This window comes from Mobula birostris, chromosome 2 (genome assembly GCF_030028105.1).
Source record: "Mobula birostris isolate sMobBir1 chromosome 2, sMobBir1.hap1, whole genome shotgun sequence".
NCBI classification, from domain to species: Eukaryota; Metazoa; Chordata; class Chondrichthyes; order Myliobatiformes; family Myliobatidae; genus Mobula; species Mobula birostris.
The window spans coordinates 171,663,971-171,681,102 of NC_092371.1; the positions used below are offsets into that span (position 1 = coordinate 171,663,971).

Below are 17,132 nucleotides of genomic sequence, written 5' to 3' on the forward strand. Positions count from 1 at the left end.
AGGGCAGTACTAACAGGAGGGGCTAGCCCTTAATCCAGCACTGACTCCAGCATACCACACCTCTGCTCTCTTCAACACTGCCTCTGGCATTTCCACCCCTCGGCAACTGCAACATTACCCCCCCGTGTTCTATTACCCTCCTGATCTGTGCCTCCGAGATGAGGGAGGAGCTTTGGAAAGGATTTATAAGATGAATCACTTGACATGGTCTTTCTGACCTTAGACCACCACTTGCAGCCACAGTATTTATGTGGCTGGTTTAGCTAAGTTTCTGGTCAGCAGTAACTCAACTACTCACTCCCACTCTGTGTGTGTCCACAGTGTTACGAAATCCTCCGCAATCCCGAGGCAAAAATAGTGTGGAAGTCTATAATGCAAACAGCTGCTGCTGGAAAGACTCAGTCAAGCAATTTTTATCTCTGCAGTTTTAACCATGTCACGCTTCTCACCCTGGTCACAGTTCTGAATGTTTTCCCATTTCCTGACACAACTCAGCTCTTTAAGGATAAACACAAGAGATTCTGTGGGTGCTGGAAATACAGAGCAACACACACAAATTGATGGAGGAATTCAACAGGTCAGGCAGCATCTATGGAGAGGAGTAAACAGTCGACATTTTGGGCTGAGACCCTTCATCAGGACTGGGAAGGAAAGGCCAGGAGCCAGGATCAGAAGGTTGGGGGAGGGGATGAAGTACAAGCTGGCAGATAATAGGTGACACACACAAAATACTAAGGGAGCTCAGCAGGCTAGGCAGCATCTATGGAAAAGAACGAACAGTCTATGTTTCGGGCTGATACCCTTAATCAGGACCTGCACGTTGCTTAGTATATCCAGCGTCTGCAGATTTTCTCATGTCGGGGATAGGAGGGACTAGGTGAGGGAGAAGGTGGGTGGCTGTGGGAGGGAGGGATGAATTGAGAAGCTGGGAGGTGGGAAGAAAAGGAAAAGGCTGAAGAAGAAGGAAACTGATGGGATAGGAGAGTGGACCATGGGAGAAAGGGAAGGAGGAGGGGCACCTGATTTGTCAAGGTATTATATGTTACTTGGACAGGTACATGGATAAAGATTAAGATTAGCTTTATTTGACACATGGAAGCATCAAAACGTACAGTAACATTCTTCGTTTCTGTCAACCAAGACAGTCCGAGGATGTGCTAGGGGCAGCCCACAAGTGTCCCTCCACAATTTTGTTACTCAGCGTTTTAAGGATCATGTTGGGATAGAAATGCAAAAAAACTTTGTAAATATTTCAGTGAATATATTTATAGTGATTTATTGTTTTGCCATAGCACGATTACCATATTAACTACTTTTAAACAGTGGGTGAATAATTAATGATTTCTCTCTTCTGTTAAGACACACTGATTCATTATTCTAATTTTGTCACTTGATTAGCGCAAGGGATTGTCAAGGTGGTTGAGTGGTTTGAGGTGCCACACATGACATGAAAGTTTTTAAACATATGAGGAGTGTTTGATGACTCTGGACCTGTTCTCGCTGGAGTTTGGAAAAATGAAGGGGGAAAGCTATCAAATATTGAAAGTCTTAGATAGAATGGATGTGGAGAGGAGGGTGGGGGAGTCTAGGACCTGAGGGCATGGCCTCATAATAGAAGCATGCCCCTTTAGAACAGAGATGAGGGGAACATCTTCAGCCAAAGGGTGGTGAGTCTTTGGAAGCCATTGCCACAGACAACTGTGGACGCCTAGTCATTGGGTGTATTTAAAGTGGAGGTTGATAGGTTCTTCATTAGTAAGAGCATCAAAGGTTACAGGGGGAAGCAGGAGAATGGGGTTGAGAGGAATAATAAATCAGCCACAATGGAATGGTGGAGTAGACTCAATGGGCTGAATGGCCTAATACTACTTCTATGCCTTGTGGATCATTGTGAGGTGCAGCTCTTGTTACTAAGGGAGATGGAGTATGTGGCATGGACATGCAGTCAAAGTCAAGTTTATTATCAGATGTCCGGGAATCTGAGAGTCCGGGGCCAAGGACTGGAGGCACGGCAGTATCATGTCCCAGGGTTGGAGTCTTGTTTGTATGTGAGTGGGTAGGTAGGTGGGAGGGAAGAAAGCCGCTTGTTTTGTTGCTGTTGCTGTTTGTGTTGTTCTGTCGAGCAGTGTGGGCAGACTCCGTTGGCGCCAGAAGGTGCAGTGACACTTACAGGCTGCCCCCAGCACCTTCTTGGTTGTAAATGCAAGCCATGCATTTCACTGTATGCTTTGATGTACATGTGACAAATAAAATTAAACTGTATCTGAATCTAAATCTGTATCTGAGTCTGAATCTGAACCTGTATTGGTATCTGTGTCTGTGTCTGAATCTAAATCTAAACCTAACTCTGAATCTACAGTGCCAATAAAATGTGCTCACCCCCTTGGGAGCTTTCATGTTTTATTGTTTTACAACATTAAATCAAAGTAGATTTAATTTGGCTTTTTTTGACACTGATCAAGAGGAAAAGACTCATTCGTATCAAAGTGATATAAATTCATTGCAAATATAGAACACGAAATAATTGATTGCACAAGTATTCACCCCCTTTAATACAACACACCAAATCATCACTGGTGCAGCCAGTTAATTTTGGAAGTCACATAATCAGTTAAATGCAAATCACCTGTGTGCAGTCAAGGTGTTTCAATTGATTGTAGTAAAAATACACTTGGATCTGGAAGGCCCAACTGCTGGAGAGTCAGTATCCTGGTAAAATCTACACCATGAAGAGAAAAGAACACTCCAAGTAATTCCATGAAAAGGTTATTAAAAAGCACAGGTCAGGAGATGGATACAAGAAGATTTTGAAGTCACTGAATATCCCTTGGAGTACAGTTAAGTCAATCATCAAGAAATGGAAAGAATATGGAACAGCTGTAAATCTGCCTAGAGCAAGCTTTCCTCAGAAACTGAGTGTGCAAGCAGGGGACTAGTGAGGGAGGCCAGCTAGAAACCTATGACAACTCCAGAGGAATTACAAGCTTCAATGGCCAAGATGGGAGAGACTGTGTCAACAACAACTGTTGCTCAAGTGCCTTACCAGTTGCAGCCTTATGGGAGAGTGGCAAAGAGAAAGCCACTGTTGAAAACAAACTCGTGTGAAATCTTAGCTAGGGTTTGCCAGAATGCATGTGGGGGATTCTGAAGTTAGCTGGAAGAAAGTTCTATGTTCTGATGAAACCAAAATTGGGCTTTTTGGACATCAGACTAAATGCTATGTTTGGCTAAGCCAAACACTGCACATCATCAAAAACACACCATCCCTACCTTGAAACATAGTGGTGGCTGCATCATGCTGTGGGAATGCTTCATGGCAGTAGGCCCTAAAAAGTTTGTGAAGGTAGAGGGTAAAATAAATGCAGCAAAATACAGGGAAATCCTGCAGGAAAACCTGATGTGTTCTGCAAGAGAACTGAGACTTGGAAGATTTGTTTTCTAGCAAGATAATGACCCCAAGCATAAAGCCAGGAATGGCTTAAAAAAACAAAGTTTATGTCCTAGGGTGGCTAAGTCAGAGCCCAGACCTTAATCCTGTTGAGATTTTGTGGCTGGACTTGAAAAGAGCTGTTCACTCAATCCCCATGCAATCTGACAGTTTTGAGCAGCTTTGCAAGGAAAAATTGGGAAAAATTGCAGTGTCCAGATGTGCAGAGCTCATAGAGATTGATCCACAGAGATTCAAGGCTGTAACTGCTGCCAAAGGAGCATTTATGAAATACTGACTTGAAGGGGTTGAGTAGTTATGCAGTCAATTATTTTGTGTTTCATTTTTATAATAAATTTAGACCAGTTTGTAGAAATTTGTTTTCACTTTGATTTGAAGGAGTCTTTTTATTTGTTGATTAGTGTCAAAAAAGCCAAATTAAATCCACTGTGATTCAATGTTGTAAAACAATAAGACATGAAATCCTGCAAGGGGGCAAGTAGTTTTTATAGGTAAGGTATATCTGTATCCGAATGCACAGGGTGTTATGACCTTACTTGCAAGCAGCATCACAGGTGCAGAGCATCAGATGAGCTGCATTCACAATGAAAACATCAATTAAACAATATAAATTATTCAAGAAAGAGCACAATTAGAACATGAAAGACAGCACCCTTTGTGGTGCCAAGTGGTTATAGTGTTGCAGTTCAGAGGCAGTGTTTAGGGTTTTGTCATTTAATTCAAGAATTGTACGCTTGAAGTAGCTGTTACTGGAGCAGCTGGTGTGGGACTTCAGGCTTCTGTATCTCCTGCCCAATGGTAGCTGCGAGATGATGGTGGTGATCTTTGACGATGGATGTTGTCGTCTTAAGGTGCTAAGTGAGACTGGAAGGAGTACAAGTTGGGAGATCATGGAGTCATAGAAAAGTATGGTACGGAAACAAGTCATTCCGCCCATCTGGTCTGTGCCATACCATTTAAGCTGCCCACTCCCATCGATCCACACCTTCCATACCTCTCCATCCAAGTACCTATCCAAACTTCTCTTAAGCATTGAAATCGAGCTCACACGCACCACTTGCACTGGCAGCTCATTCCACACTCCCACAAGCCTGTGAGTGAAGATGTTTATGCTCATGTTCCCCTTTAAACTTTTCATCTTTCTCCTTTAACCCATGACTTCTAATCGTAGTGCCATCCAACCTCAGTAGAAAAAAACCTGCTTGCACTTACCCTATCAATACCCCTCATAATTTTATATATCTTTATCAAATCTCCTCTCAATCTTTTGAGTTCCAAGGAAAAGCAAGAGGATAAGACATGAGAGAATAAGACCAATCAAGTGTGACAGTGGAAAAGTGTGTATGGAACCGGAGGAGATGGCAGAGGTACTTAATGGATACTTTGCTTCAGTATTCACTACAGAAAAGGACCTTGGCAATTGTAGGGATCACTTACAGTGGACTGAAAAGCTTGAGGATGTAGACATTAAGAAAAAGAATGTGCTGGAGCTTTTGGAAAGCATCAAATTGGATAAGTCTCCGGGACCATACGAGGTTTACCCCCAGGCTACTGTGGGAGGCGAGGGAAGAGATTGCTGAGACTCTGGCAATGATTTTTGCATCATCAATAGGGGCGGGAGAGTTTTCAAAGGATTTCAAATGTTGTTCCCTTATTCAAGAAAGGGAGTGGAGATAGCGCAGGAGATTACTGACCAGTGAGTCTTACTTCAGTGGTTGGTAAGTTGGTGGAAAGATCTTGAGAGGCAGGATTTATGAACATTTGGAGAGGCATAATATGATTAAGAATAGTCAGCATAGCTTTGTCAAGGGCAGGTCATACCTTACGAGCCTGATTGAATTTTTTGAGGATGTGACTAAACACGTTGATGAAGGTAGAGCAATTGATGTAGTATATATGGATTTCAACAAGACATTTGATAAGGTATCCATGCAAGGCTTATTGAGAAAGTAGGGAAGCATAGGATCCATGGACACTTTGTTTTGTGGATCCAGAATTGGCTTGCTCCCAGGTGTGCCTCAAGGATCTATTCTGGGACCCCTTCTCCATGATTTTTATAAATGACCTGGATGAGGAAGTGGAGGGATGGGTTAGTAAATTTACTGATGACACAAAGGTTGGGGGTGTTGTGGATAGTGTGGAGGGCTGTCAGAGGTTACAGTGGGTCATCGATAGGATGCAAAACTGGGCTGAGAGCTGGCAGATGGAGTTCAACCCAGATAAGTGTGAGGTGGTTCATTTTGGTAGGTCAAATATGATGGCAGAATATAGTATTAATGATAAGACTCTTGGCAGTGTGGAGGATCAGAGGGATCTTGGGATCCAAGTCCATAGGACACTCAAAGCTGCTATGCAGGTTGATTCTGTGGTTAAGGCAAAATGATGCATTGGCCTTCATCAACCTTGGGATTGAATTTAAGAGCCCAGAGGTAACGTTACAGCTATATAGAACCCTGGTCAGACCCCACTTGGAGTACTGTGCTCAGTTCTGGTCGCCTCACTACAGCAAGGATGTGGAAACCATAGAAAGGATGCAGAGGAGATTTACAAGGATGTTGCCTGGATTGGGGAGCATACCTTATGAGAATAGGTTGAGTGAACTTGGCCTTTTCTCCTTGGAGTGACGGACGATGAGAGGTGACCTGATAGAGGTGTACAAGATGATTACAGGCATTGATCGTGTGGATAGTCAGAGGCTTTTTCCCAGGGCTGAAATGGCTAACACGAGAGGGCACAGTTTTAAGGTGCTTGGAAGTAATTACAGCGGAAATGTCAGGAGTAAGTTTTTTTACACAGAGAGTGGTGAGTGCTTGGAATGGGCTGCTGGCAGCAGTGGTGGAAGCAGATACAATAGATCCTTTAAGAGACTCCTGGATAGGTATATGGAGCTTACAAAAATAGAGGGCTATGGGTAACCCTAGGTAATTTCTAAAGTAAATGCATGTTCAGCACAGCATTGTGGACCGAAGGGCCTGTACTGTGCTGTAGGTTTTCTATGTTTCTAACCTGTGACACCACTTTCAATGAATTTTGGACCTCTATTCCTAGATCCCTTTGTTCTACCACACTCCTCAGTGCCCTACCATTCATTGTGTAAGACCTACCCTGGTTGATTCTACCAAAGTGCAACACCTTGCACTTGTCTGCATTACATTCCATCTGCATTTTCACAGCTCATTTTTCCAGACGATGCAGATCCCGTTGCAAGCCACAATGGCCTTTCTTGCTGTTCACTGCACCCCAATCTTGGTGTCATCCACATCGTTCATATAAATTGCAAACAACAAAGGACACAGGACTGATCCCTGCAGCACACCACTTGTCACAAGCCTCCAGTCAGAGAGGCAACCATTTACTATCACTCTCTGGCTTCTCCCACAAAGCCAATATCAAATCCAATTTACTACCGCCTCTTGAAAGCCGAGTGACTGAATCTTCTTGGCCAACCTTCTATGTGGGTCCTTGTCAAATGCGTTACTGAAGTCAATGTAGAGAACATCCACTCTCTTGCTTTTATCAACTTTCCTGGTAACTTCCTCAAAAATCTCTTTAAGATTGGTTATGCACAAACTACCATGTACAAACCCATGCTGACTATTCCTAATCAGTCCTGTCTGTTCAAATACTCATAAAGCTGGTGCCTTGGAATACCTTCCAATAACTTTTCTACAACTGATGTCCAACTCACTGGCCTATAATTTCCTGGTTTATTTTTAGAGCCTTTCTTAAACAGTGGAACAACATTGGTATCCTCCAATCCTCTGGCACCTCCCATCTGTAGCAAAGGATTATTTAAATATCTCAGCTAGGGTCCTGAAAATTTTTGCACTTGCCTCCTGCAGGGTCTGAGGGAATACCTGGGGATTTTCCATCCTAATTTGCCTCAAGGCAGCAAACACCTCCTCTTCTGTAATCTGAATAGAATCCATGAAATTTGTGCTGTTTTGCCTCCCTTCTCTAGACTCTGCATTTAAGATCTCCCCCATCTCTTTGGCTGCATGCATGGATTACCATTCTCATCTTCCAGAGGACCAACTTTGTCCCTTGCAATCCTTTTGTGCTTAACGTATCTCTAGACTCACTTAGGATTCTCCTTTACCTTGTCTGCTAAGGCAACCTGGTGCCTTCTTTTAGCCGCCTTGATTTCTTTCTTAAGTGTTCTCTTGCATTTCTTATACTCCATAAGCACCTCATTTGTTCCTACCTGCCTATACCTGCAATGCAGCTCTTTTTTATTCAACTAGGGCCTCAATTTCTCTTGAAAACCAAGCTTCCCCACACCTGCTATCTTTACCTTTTATTCTGACAGTGACATACAAGCTTAGTACTCTCAAAACTTCACTTCTGAAGGCCTCCCACTTACCAAGTACACCGTTGCGAGAAAACAGCTTGTCCCAATCCACACTTGCCGAATCCTTTCTGAAACCTTCAAAATTGGGCTTTCTCCAATTTAGAATCTCAACCCACAGGCCAGACCTATCTTTTTGCATATTTACTTTGAAACTAATGGCATTGTGATCCTTAGATTCAAAGTCTTCTCCTACATAAACTTTTGTCACCTGCCCTGTCTCATTCCCTAATTGCAGGCAAGTACCGCACACTCTATTGTTGGGACTTCTATGTACTGATTAAGGAAACTTTCCTGAACACATTTGACAAACTCTATCTCATCCATTTCTTTTACAGTATGGGATTCTCAGTCAATATGTGGAAATTTAAAATCACTTACTATGGCAACCTAGTGTTTCTTGCAACATTCTGCGATCTTTCTACCTCTAAATCCCTTGGATTGTTGGGTTGTCTGTAATATAACCCCATAAATATGGTCATACCTTTCTTATTATTCAGTTCCACCCATAACACCTCACTAGATGAGTTCTCCAGTTCGTCCTGGCTGAAGACATTTTCCTTGACTCATAACGCCTCCCCTCCCCCTTTAATCCCTCCTGTTTTGTCGCGTCTAAAACAATGGAGCCCCAGAATATTGAGCTGTGAGTCCTGTACCTCCTACAACCAAGTCTCACTATGTGTACAATATCATAATTCCAGGTGTTGATCCATGCCCTGAGATCATCTGCCTTTCCTATGATACTTCTTGCATTGAAATATATGCAGTTAGGACAGTAATTGTACCTTGCTTAACATTCTGGTTCCTGACTTTGTCATAGGTCTTAAAAACACCTGTCTGCACATCGTCTCCACTATCTGATCTGGCACTCTGGTTCCCATTCCTCTGCAACTCTAGTAAAACCCCACTGTGCAGCAATAGCAAACTTTCCCACTAGGATATTGGTCCCCCTCCAGTTCAGGTGCAAACTGTCTCTTCTGTACAGGTCCCACCTTCCCTGGGAAAACTCAATGATCCAAACATCTTACACCCTCGCTCCTACACCAAATCCTTAGCTGTGTTTTAACTGTTTAATTATCCTGTTTCTGGCCTCACTAGCATGCAGCACGGGTAGCAGTCCTGAGATCACAACCCTGCAGATCCAGCCTTTTAACTTAGCACCTAACTCACTGAACTCCCCATACAGAACTTCATAACTTGTTCTACACGTCATTGGTACCTTCATAGACCACGACCTCTGCCTGTTCACTCTCCCACTTAGGAATGCTGCAGACACGATCAAGATATCCTGGACCCTGGTACCCGGGAGGCAACATACCATCCGGAAACCTTGTTCTCATCCACAGAACCTCCTGTCCATTCCCCTAACTAATGAATCACCTATCACCACAGCTTGCCTTTTCTCTCCTCTCCCCACCCCACCTTCCCTTCTGAGTCTTAGAGCCCGATCCAATGCCAGAGACCTGACAAATGTGACTTTCTTCTGCTAGGTTATTCCACCCCCCTTCCCCCCCCCAACAGTATCCAAAGTGTTGTTGAGGGGGATGGTCACAGAGGCATTGGCTGTTTAATCCCTTTCCCCATGTCACCCAATTCCTTGTGTCCTGCACTTTGGACGTAACATCCTCTCTCTATGTCCTATCTATCACCCACTCAGCTTCTCGAATGACCTGGAGTTCATCAGTAAGACAAAGGAGATGGTGATGCATTTGAGAAGATTTAGCCTGCACTGCTCCCTGTTGCTATTGATGGTAAGGACCAACAAGTACATGGGGGAATGTACTGTACCTGGATGACAGATTAAGAGTGGAGCACCAATACAGAGGCTGTGTACAGGAAGAGCCAGAGTCACCTCTACTTCCTAAGAAGGCTGGGGTCTCTTGGAGTATGCAGGCCTCTCCTTCACATGTCCTACCAGTCTGTTGTCGCCAGTGCAATCTTCTGTGTGATGGCAATGGTATCAACACGGGTGATGCTAACAGGCTCAATAAACTGATTAGAAAGGCTCTGTTATAGGAGTCAAACTGGACACACTGGAGGATGTGAGCAAAGGACCCTACAGAAAATCCTGGCATTTCTGGACAATGTTTCTCACCCTCTGCATACCACCTTGGCTGAACAGAGGAGCACTTTTAGTAATAGACTGAGACACCTGTGCTGCTCCAAAGAGCGCTATATGAGGTCATTCTCACCCTCAGCCATTAGGCTCTATAATGAGTCAACCTGTAGCTGAGAAAGTGATGACTCCCCTCCTGTTGGACTGTTTGAGGTAACTTTTTTTTATTCCTTCTATTTCTCTTCTAATATTTGTATACCTGCACTTGTAATGCTACTGTGGCACTGTAATTTCCTTTGGGATCAATAATGTATCTATCTATCCAGTTCCAGCTCCAATTCCTCAAAGTATTCCTCCCACCATCTTATACTAGCACCTGCCCCCTTCCCTTCTATCCTGATGAAGGGTCGCGGTGCAAAACATTGTCTCTTTATTTCCTCCAGAGATGCTGCCTGACTTTCTGAGTTCCTGCAGCTTTTTATATTTGTTGTTCAGGATTTCCAGTATCTGCAGAATCTCTTGTGTCGTAAGATATTCAAACTTCCTCTATAGATCTGTTACAAGGAATTGAGAAAATTATGCCTATCCTGATACCTATATGAGTGATGTATTATGTTTAAGGATGTAGCTACAGGAAAATAACATGTTAAACGAGTGACTGGGACCATATACGGGGCTGCTTGTGTATGACCTTGCTGAATGAAGTTATTTAACACTGCCATCTGCTGTTATATCTCAGCTTCTCACAGGCTCCAAGTGGAAATGTCAAAGTCCTACCTAAAAGGCAGACAAATCAATTGCAGCCCTGGTTCAATTCGTCAGCTGCATTTTCTAATAAGAAATCAGAAGCAAGTTTATTATCACTATCATATGTCATGAAATCACAATTACAGATACGTATTTTTAAAACATTAAATAAAATTAGTGGTGCAACATGAGACCAAAAATAGAGAGGTAGTGTACATAGGTTCATGGACCATTCAGAAATCTAATGGTGGAAGGGAAGAAGCTGTTCCTAAAATATTATGTGTGTCTTCGTGTTCTGTTACCTCCACTCTGATGGTGGGAATAAGAAGAGGGCATTCCTGGTTTGTGGAGCAAGCTAACTCCTTTATTTCATTGATCAATCAGCTTACCAAAGAGAAGACACTTTGCTTTGTGTGTTCATGCCATGTTTAGAATCCAGAATGGGGTGGTTTGGAATTGTGTCAAGGGTAAATAGCTCCACACCATAAATTTAATGGCTCATTTTTCCATTTTTGACATGAGTTCCATATCAGACCTGACATCATTCAACATCTATCACACCTTTTTGTATTGGTTTATGATTGCCACATAAACCGAAGTTTGGAGAAAAATTTGTCTTGCATGGTGACAGCACATTGTTGTGTTCAGCATATCCACTTTGGGTTTTGCTATTGTTTAGTTTCATCACGTGTAGTGAGATACAATGAAAAGCATTTGTTTTGCATTTCATCCATACAGATCATACACTGAGGGATCAAAAATAAAACAGAACGCAGAATATAGTGTTGCAGCTACAGAGAAAATGTGGTGCAGATAGAGAAAAAATGTGTAAGGGCCACGGTGAGGAAGAGTGGGAATTCAAGAGTTTACCTTGAGCCTATAAGATGTCCATCAAATGTCGGGTTAGAATCTGTCCTTTGAACCTGGTTTTAAGCAATTTCTGTCCGATGGGAGGAGGGAGAAGACAATGTTTGCAGTGGGTGGGGTTCTTGATTATGTTGGCTCCTTTCCCAAGGCAGTGGGAGGAATAGATAAAATCCATAAAGGAGTGGCTGGATTCCAAGCTGTGACCACAACTCTTCTTGTGGTCTTGGTCAGAGCTATTGCCACACCAAGCTGTGATGCACCAGATAACATACTTTCTATGGTGCATCTGCAAAAAACGGTGAGGGTCTTCAAGAACAGGCCTGACTTACTTCTCTTTTAGAGGAAGTAAAAAGAGTTTAGTGACCTAACCAGGTAAGTATGGTTGTAGATTTATCTACACCCTATGATTCAACATATGAGCTACACTATCATTCCTCTAAACTCTAACGAGTACAGGCCCAAGCTTTCAAATGCTCCTCATATGTTAACCCTTTCAATGGCTGGAATCATTGTTGTGAACCTCCTCAGGACCCTCTCCAATGCCTGCACATTCTTTCTTCTATAAGGAGCCCAAAACTCACCATACTGAGAGCAGAGGAAGAGAATGTGAAAGGCAAGGAAAGGAGGCGGAGGACTGGAACTTTTAACAATTGGAAGTCAGTCTCGGTGATATAGTGCGGTGATGTACCAGTGAGAATACTTCCCAGAAATACAGACAACTCTAGCACATAAATGCACAGATGGCGACTAGAGGGTGGACAGGAGTGAAATAGTTGAGTGAGCTGGTTGTACTCAGTGTCAGCAAGACCAAGGAATTGATTGTGACCTTCAGGAAGGGCAAGAGGGAGAACACATATCAGTCCTCATTGAGGGGTCAGCTGTGGAAAGGGTGAGAAGCTTCAAGTCCCACGTCTCAGCGTCTCTGAAGATCTATCCTGGGCCCAATACATTGATGCAATCTTGAAGAAGGCATGCTGGTGGCTATATTTCGTTTGGAGTTTGACGAGATTTGGTATGTCACCAAAGATTACAGCAGGTTTCTATAGATGTACCATGGAGAGTGATCTGACTGGTTGCTTTGCTGTCTGGTATGGAAACTGCAATGCACTGGATCGAAAGAAAACCATCAGGGGCACAACTCCCCCCACCACTGAGGATATCTTCAGTGCCTCAAGAAGGTGGCATCCATTGTTAAGGCCCTTGCCATCCATGACATGCCCTCTTTTCCTTATTACCATCAGGGAGGAAGTACAGGGGCCTGAAGACAGACTCAACAGTTTGGAAGCAGCTTCTTTCCCCTCGCCATCAGATTTCTGAATGGTCTAACTAATTACTTATTTTATTTTCTGTTGTAACATATTACTTTTTTTTAATCTTGCACTGTGCTGCTGCCACAAAACAACAAATTTTGTGACATACGTCAGTGATAATGAACCTGATTCTCATTCTGATTCCAGTACCTCGACTCTTGTGCATCTGCCCCTCAGGTCAGTCATGTATGGGAGCTGGTCTGGTGATAGACCTCACTGTTATATTTTACTTTATTTTTATTTAGAGATATAGTACGGTAGCAGACCTTTGAGCCCAGAACAATCCCATGCCTCTCAATTATACCCATGTGACCAATTAACCTACTAATCGATCCATCTTTGGAATGTGGGAGGAAATCAGAGCACTCGGAGGAAACTCGAGTCGGGAGAGAACATGCAAACTCCTACAGGCAGCAGCAGGAATGCAGAGTGTTATGATGAATACTCTTCGATCAGTAAGGTGCAAGTATTGCTGGTGTTGCCAATGGCCCAGGAATTAATCTTACCAATATGGAATAGATTATTGGTACATACAGTATGGAAAACAGCATCTATCATCAAGGACCCCCACCATCCAGGCCATGCTCTCTTCTTGCTGCTGCCATCAAGAAGGAGGTACAGGGGCCTCGAGTCCCACACCACCAAGCTCAGGGACAGTTATTACCCTTTGACAATCGGGTCTTGAACCAGAGAGGATAACTTCACTCACCCCAATGTTAAACTGTTCCCATGACCTATGGACTCACTTTCAAAGAATCTTTGTCTCATGTTATAAATATTTATTTATTATTTCTTTTTATTAATATGATTATTTGTTTCTTTGTATTTACTGTGAATGCCTAGAAGAACATAAATCTCATGGTTGTATATGGTGACATATACAGTATGAACTTTGATAATAAATTTACCTTGAACTTTGAGTTCCATTTGTATGTAATGCCGAGGGATCTCGACCCGAATGTTGACTGTACTCTTTTCCATAGATGCTGCCTGGCCTGCTGAGTTCCTCCAGCATTTTGTGTGTGTGTGTTGCTCGGATTTCCAGCATCTGCAGAATTTCTCTTGTTTTACATTTGTTATCCTGTTTCTTTCTGCAGATGGGAATCAGTGTGGTGGACTGCTCTGTCGCTGGTCTTGGTGGCTGTCCTTACGCTGATGGTGCTTCTGGCAATGTCTCTACCGAAGATGTCGTATACATGCTGACTGGTTTGGGGATTCGCACTGTGAGTTGACTTTCAGGTCACTTCTCCATGACTCCTGAGTTTTGTTTTATAAATTTGGCTAGGAGGAGCATTTGTTGAATATTTATGAAAGCAAATATGGATGCAGAATATTGTGTTCAGTTCTGGTTGCATTATAGGAGCATATGGGAGCTTTAGAGAAGGTGTGGAAGAGATTTGCCAGTATACTGCCGGGTTTGGAGAAACTTTTTCCTAAGGTAGAAATGGTTAAAATGAGGGGACATAATTTTAGTGATTGGAGGAAATGTAGAGGGAATGTTGGAGAGTGGTGAGTGCATGGAATGCCCCGCCAGGGCAGTGGTAGATGCAGGTACAACAGGCACATTTAAGAAACTCTTAGATAGGCATGTGGATGAGAGAAAATTGGGGATTATATAGGAATTATAGGAACTTAAAGTAGAGTAAAATTTGCCAGAACATTGTGACCCAAAGGGCCCGTATTGAACTGTAACGTTCTATGTTCAAAGTTCTCCAGCGGAGGAATGTTCCAGATCTGCAAGAACAGGTGATTTTCCTGAGTGGAGACAACATGCCAAAGGGTTACTAGAATGCTTAGGGCAATCAGTTTACTGGGCAGTAAAAGCTAAGCTACTCAGGGCTCAGAAGTGGAACAATGTTGCTGTCTATTCAGTTTAATAACAGCCCAGCATACTAGGCCACATTGCTAATTGGTTTATTAGAGTGATAAGAGTCATATAGTGTGGAAATGGCTCTTCAGCTCCACAGCTCCTTGATGACTGAGGTTCCCACCTACTCTGCTGATTGGCTCATATCGATCTAACCCTTTCCTATCCATCTACCGGTCAAGTACTTCTTTGAAAGTTGTTGATGTACCTTGCATCGGCCAATTCCGCTGGCAGCTGCTTCCACATACTGACCACTCTCTGGGTGAAAAGGTTGCCCCTCAGGTTCCGATTAAATCTTTCCCATCACACCTTCAACCCATGCCTGCTTGCTTTGATTCCCCAAACTTGGGGAAAAGGTTATTGGCACGTGTATGAAATGCTGGAGAAACCCAGTAAGTCAAGTCGTATCAATGGCAGGGAATGAGTGTTCAGAATGTTCGCTATTTATTCCCATCCATAGATACTGCTTGACTTACTGAGTTCCTCTAGCATTTTGTGTGTATGTTCAAGACTTACAGCATCGGCAGAAATTCTTGTGTTTATTTTGAAAAACTTTTGTTTTGTGTGCTCTCTGGGAAGGTCATGCATACATAATTACATCAATGTAGTAAAAAGGAAGGAGAATGCAGAATATGGTGTTGTCATTCCAGAGAAAGGCCAGTGGAGGCTGACCATAGGTTGCAGTGTTGATGTCGATGACCTGAATTTAAATTCTATTGCCAGGGCTGGGGCTGTGACTCCAGAGACCCGGTTAGATTCTGACCTCTGGTGCTGCCTGTGTGGAGTTTGCACGTTCTCCTTGCGACTCTGGGACTCTACTTTCCTCTTACAACCCAAGGACATGTGGGATGGGTAATTCAATTGGCCTGCAGTGTGGGTGAGGGTTAGAATCGGGAATGTGGGACGATAAAATGAGATCAGTGCAAATGGCTACTGGATGCTTAGCACAGACTCACTGGGCCGAAGGGCATGTTTCTGTACTTGATTCTATCACTATAATCCCTCTGAGACTCAAATATCCAATGTGGGAACTTGTGTGTAGGGATGTAGAGCTCTACAGCATAGAAACAGGCCCTTTGGCCCATCTAGTCCAGGCTGAACTGCTATTTTGTGTTGTCCTGTATCTGGACCATGGGTAGTGGTTTCATGCACCTGACACCTTTTGTGTAAAATCCTTACCTCTAACACCCCTCTATATTTTACTCCAATCACATTAAAATGATACCCCCTTGTATTAGCCATTTCTGCCCTGGGAAAAGGCTTCTGGCTGTCCACTCGATCTATACCTCTTATCATCTTGTACACCTCGATCAAGTCATCTCTCATCCTTCACTCCAAAAAGAAAAGCCCTAGCTCGCTAAGCCTATCATCATAAGACATGCTCTATAATCCAAGCAGCATCCTGGAGACGGTATGAAATATTTTGTTTTGGGGTCCTCTTACAACATTTCTGTGAAGCCCATTATTTTCCATTTAATGCTGGTTTTCAGTGAGAAAGCTGCAAAAGAAATTGTAATATTACTGGTTTGCTTACTTTGCAATTTAACTCCCACGCCGTTCACACTGACTGCGCGTTATAACAGCCGTCTGGCAGTGCTTACGCAGTACCAAGCAGAAGCAGGAGAAGAAGCATTAGGGAGATTTAAAAAAGTCTTAGATGGGCACATGGGTGATAGAAAAATAGGGTTAGATTGATCTAAAGTAGGTTAAAAGTCGCACAGCATTGTGCGCTGACGGGTCTTATTGTGCTGTTATGATCTGTGTTCTGTCACTGTGTCTTGACTTGATGATGTCTTACTGTTACTGAGGGTCTCACTGCTTGCTCTTGAGTAATAGAAACATAGACAACCTACAGCACAGTACAGGCCCTTCAGCCCACAAAGTTATGCCGAACATGTCCTTACCAGAGAAATTACTTAGGGTTACCCATAGCCCTCTATTTTTCTGAGCTCCATATACCTGTCCAGGAGTCTCTTAAAAGGCCCTATCGTATCCACGTCCACCATCGTCGCCGGTAGCCCATTCCACGCACTCACCACTCTCTGCATAAAAAAAAAACTTACCCCTGACATCTCCTCTGTACCTACTTCGAAGCACCTTAAAACTGTGCCCTCTTGTGCTAGCCATTTCAGCCCTGGGAAAAAGCCTCTGACTATCCACACGATGAATGCCTCTCATCATCTTATACACCTCTATCAGGTCACCTCTCATCTTCCGTCACTCCAAGGAGAAAAGGCCAAGTTCATTCAACCTATTCTCATAAGGCATGCTCCCAATCCAGGCAACATCCTTGTAAATCTCCTCTGCACCCTTTCTATGATTTCCACATCCTTCCTGTAGTGAGGCAACCAGAACTGAGCACAGTACTCCAAGTGGGGTCTGACCAGGGTCCTATATGCTGCAACATTACCTCTCGGCTCCTAAACTCAATGCTACGATTGATGAAGGCCAATGCACCATATGCATTCTTAACCGCAGAGTCAACCTAC

At 43.3% G+C, this 17,132-nt stretch overlaps 1 protein-coding gene across 2 annotated transcripts in view; it reads left to right on the forward strand.

The window, feature by feature from the left end:
• hmgcll1 (3-hydroxymethyl-3-methylglutaryl-CoA lyase like 1) overlaps positions 1 to 17,132 on the forward strand; it is a 109,808-nt gene that overhangs the window by 79,307 nt on the left and 13,369 nt on the right. For both annotated transcript variants that reach the window (XM_072278236.1, XM_072278245.1), the window contains one exon: positions 13,874 to 13,999. In XM_072278236.1, coding sequence (XP_072134337.1) covers positions 13,874 to 13,999 — 126 coding nt within the window. The remainder of the gene's footprint in view (positions 1 to 13,873; positions 14,000 to 17,132) is intronic.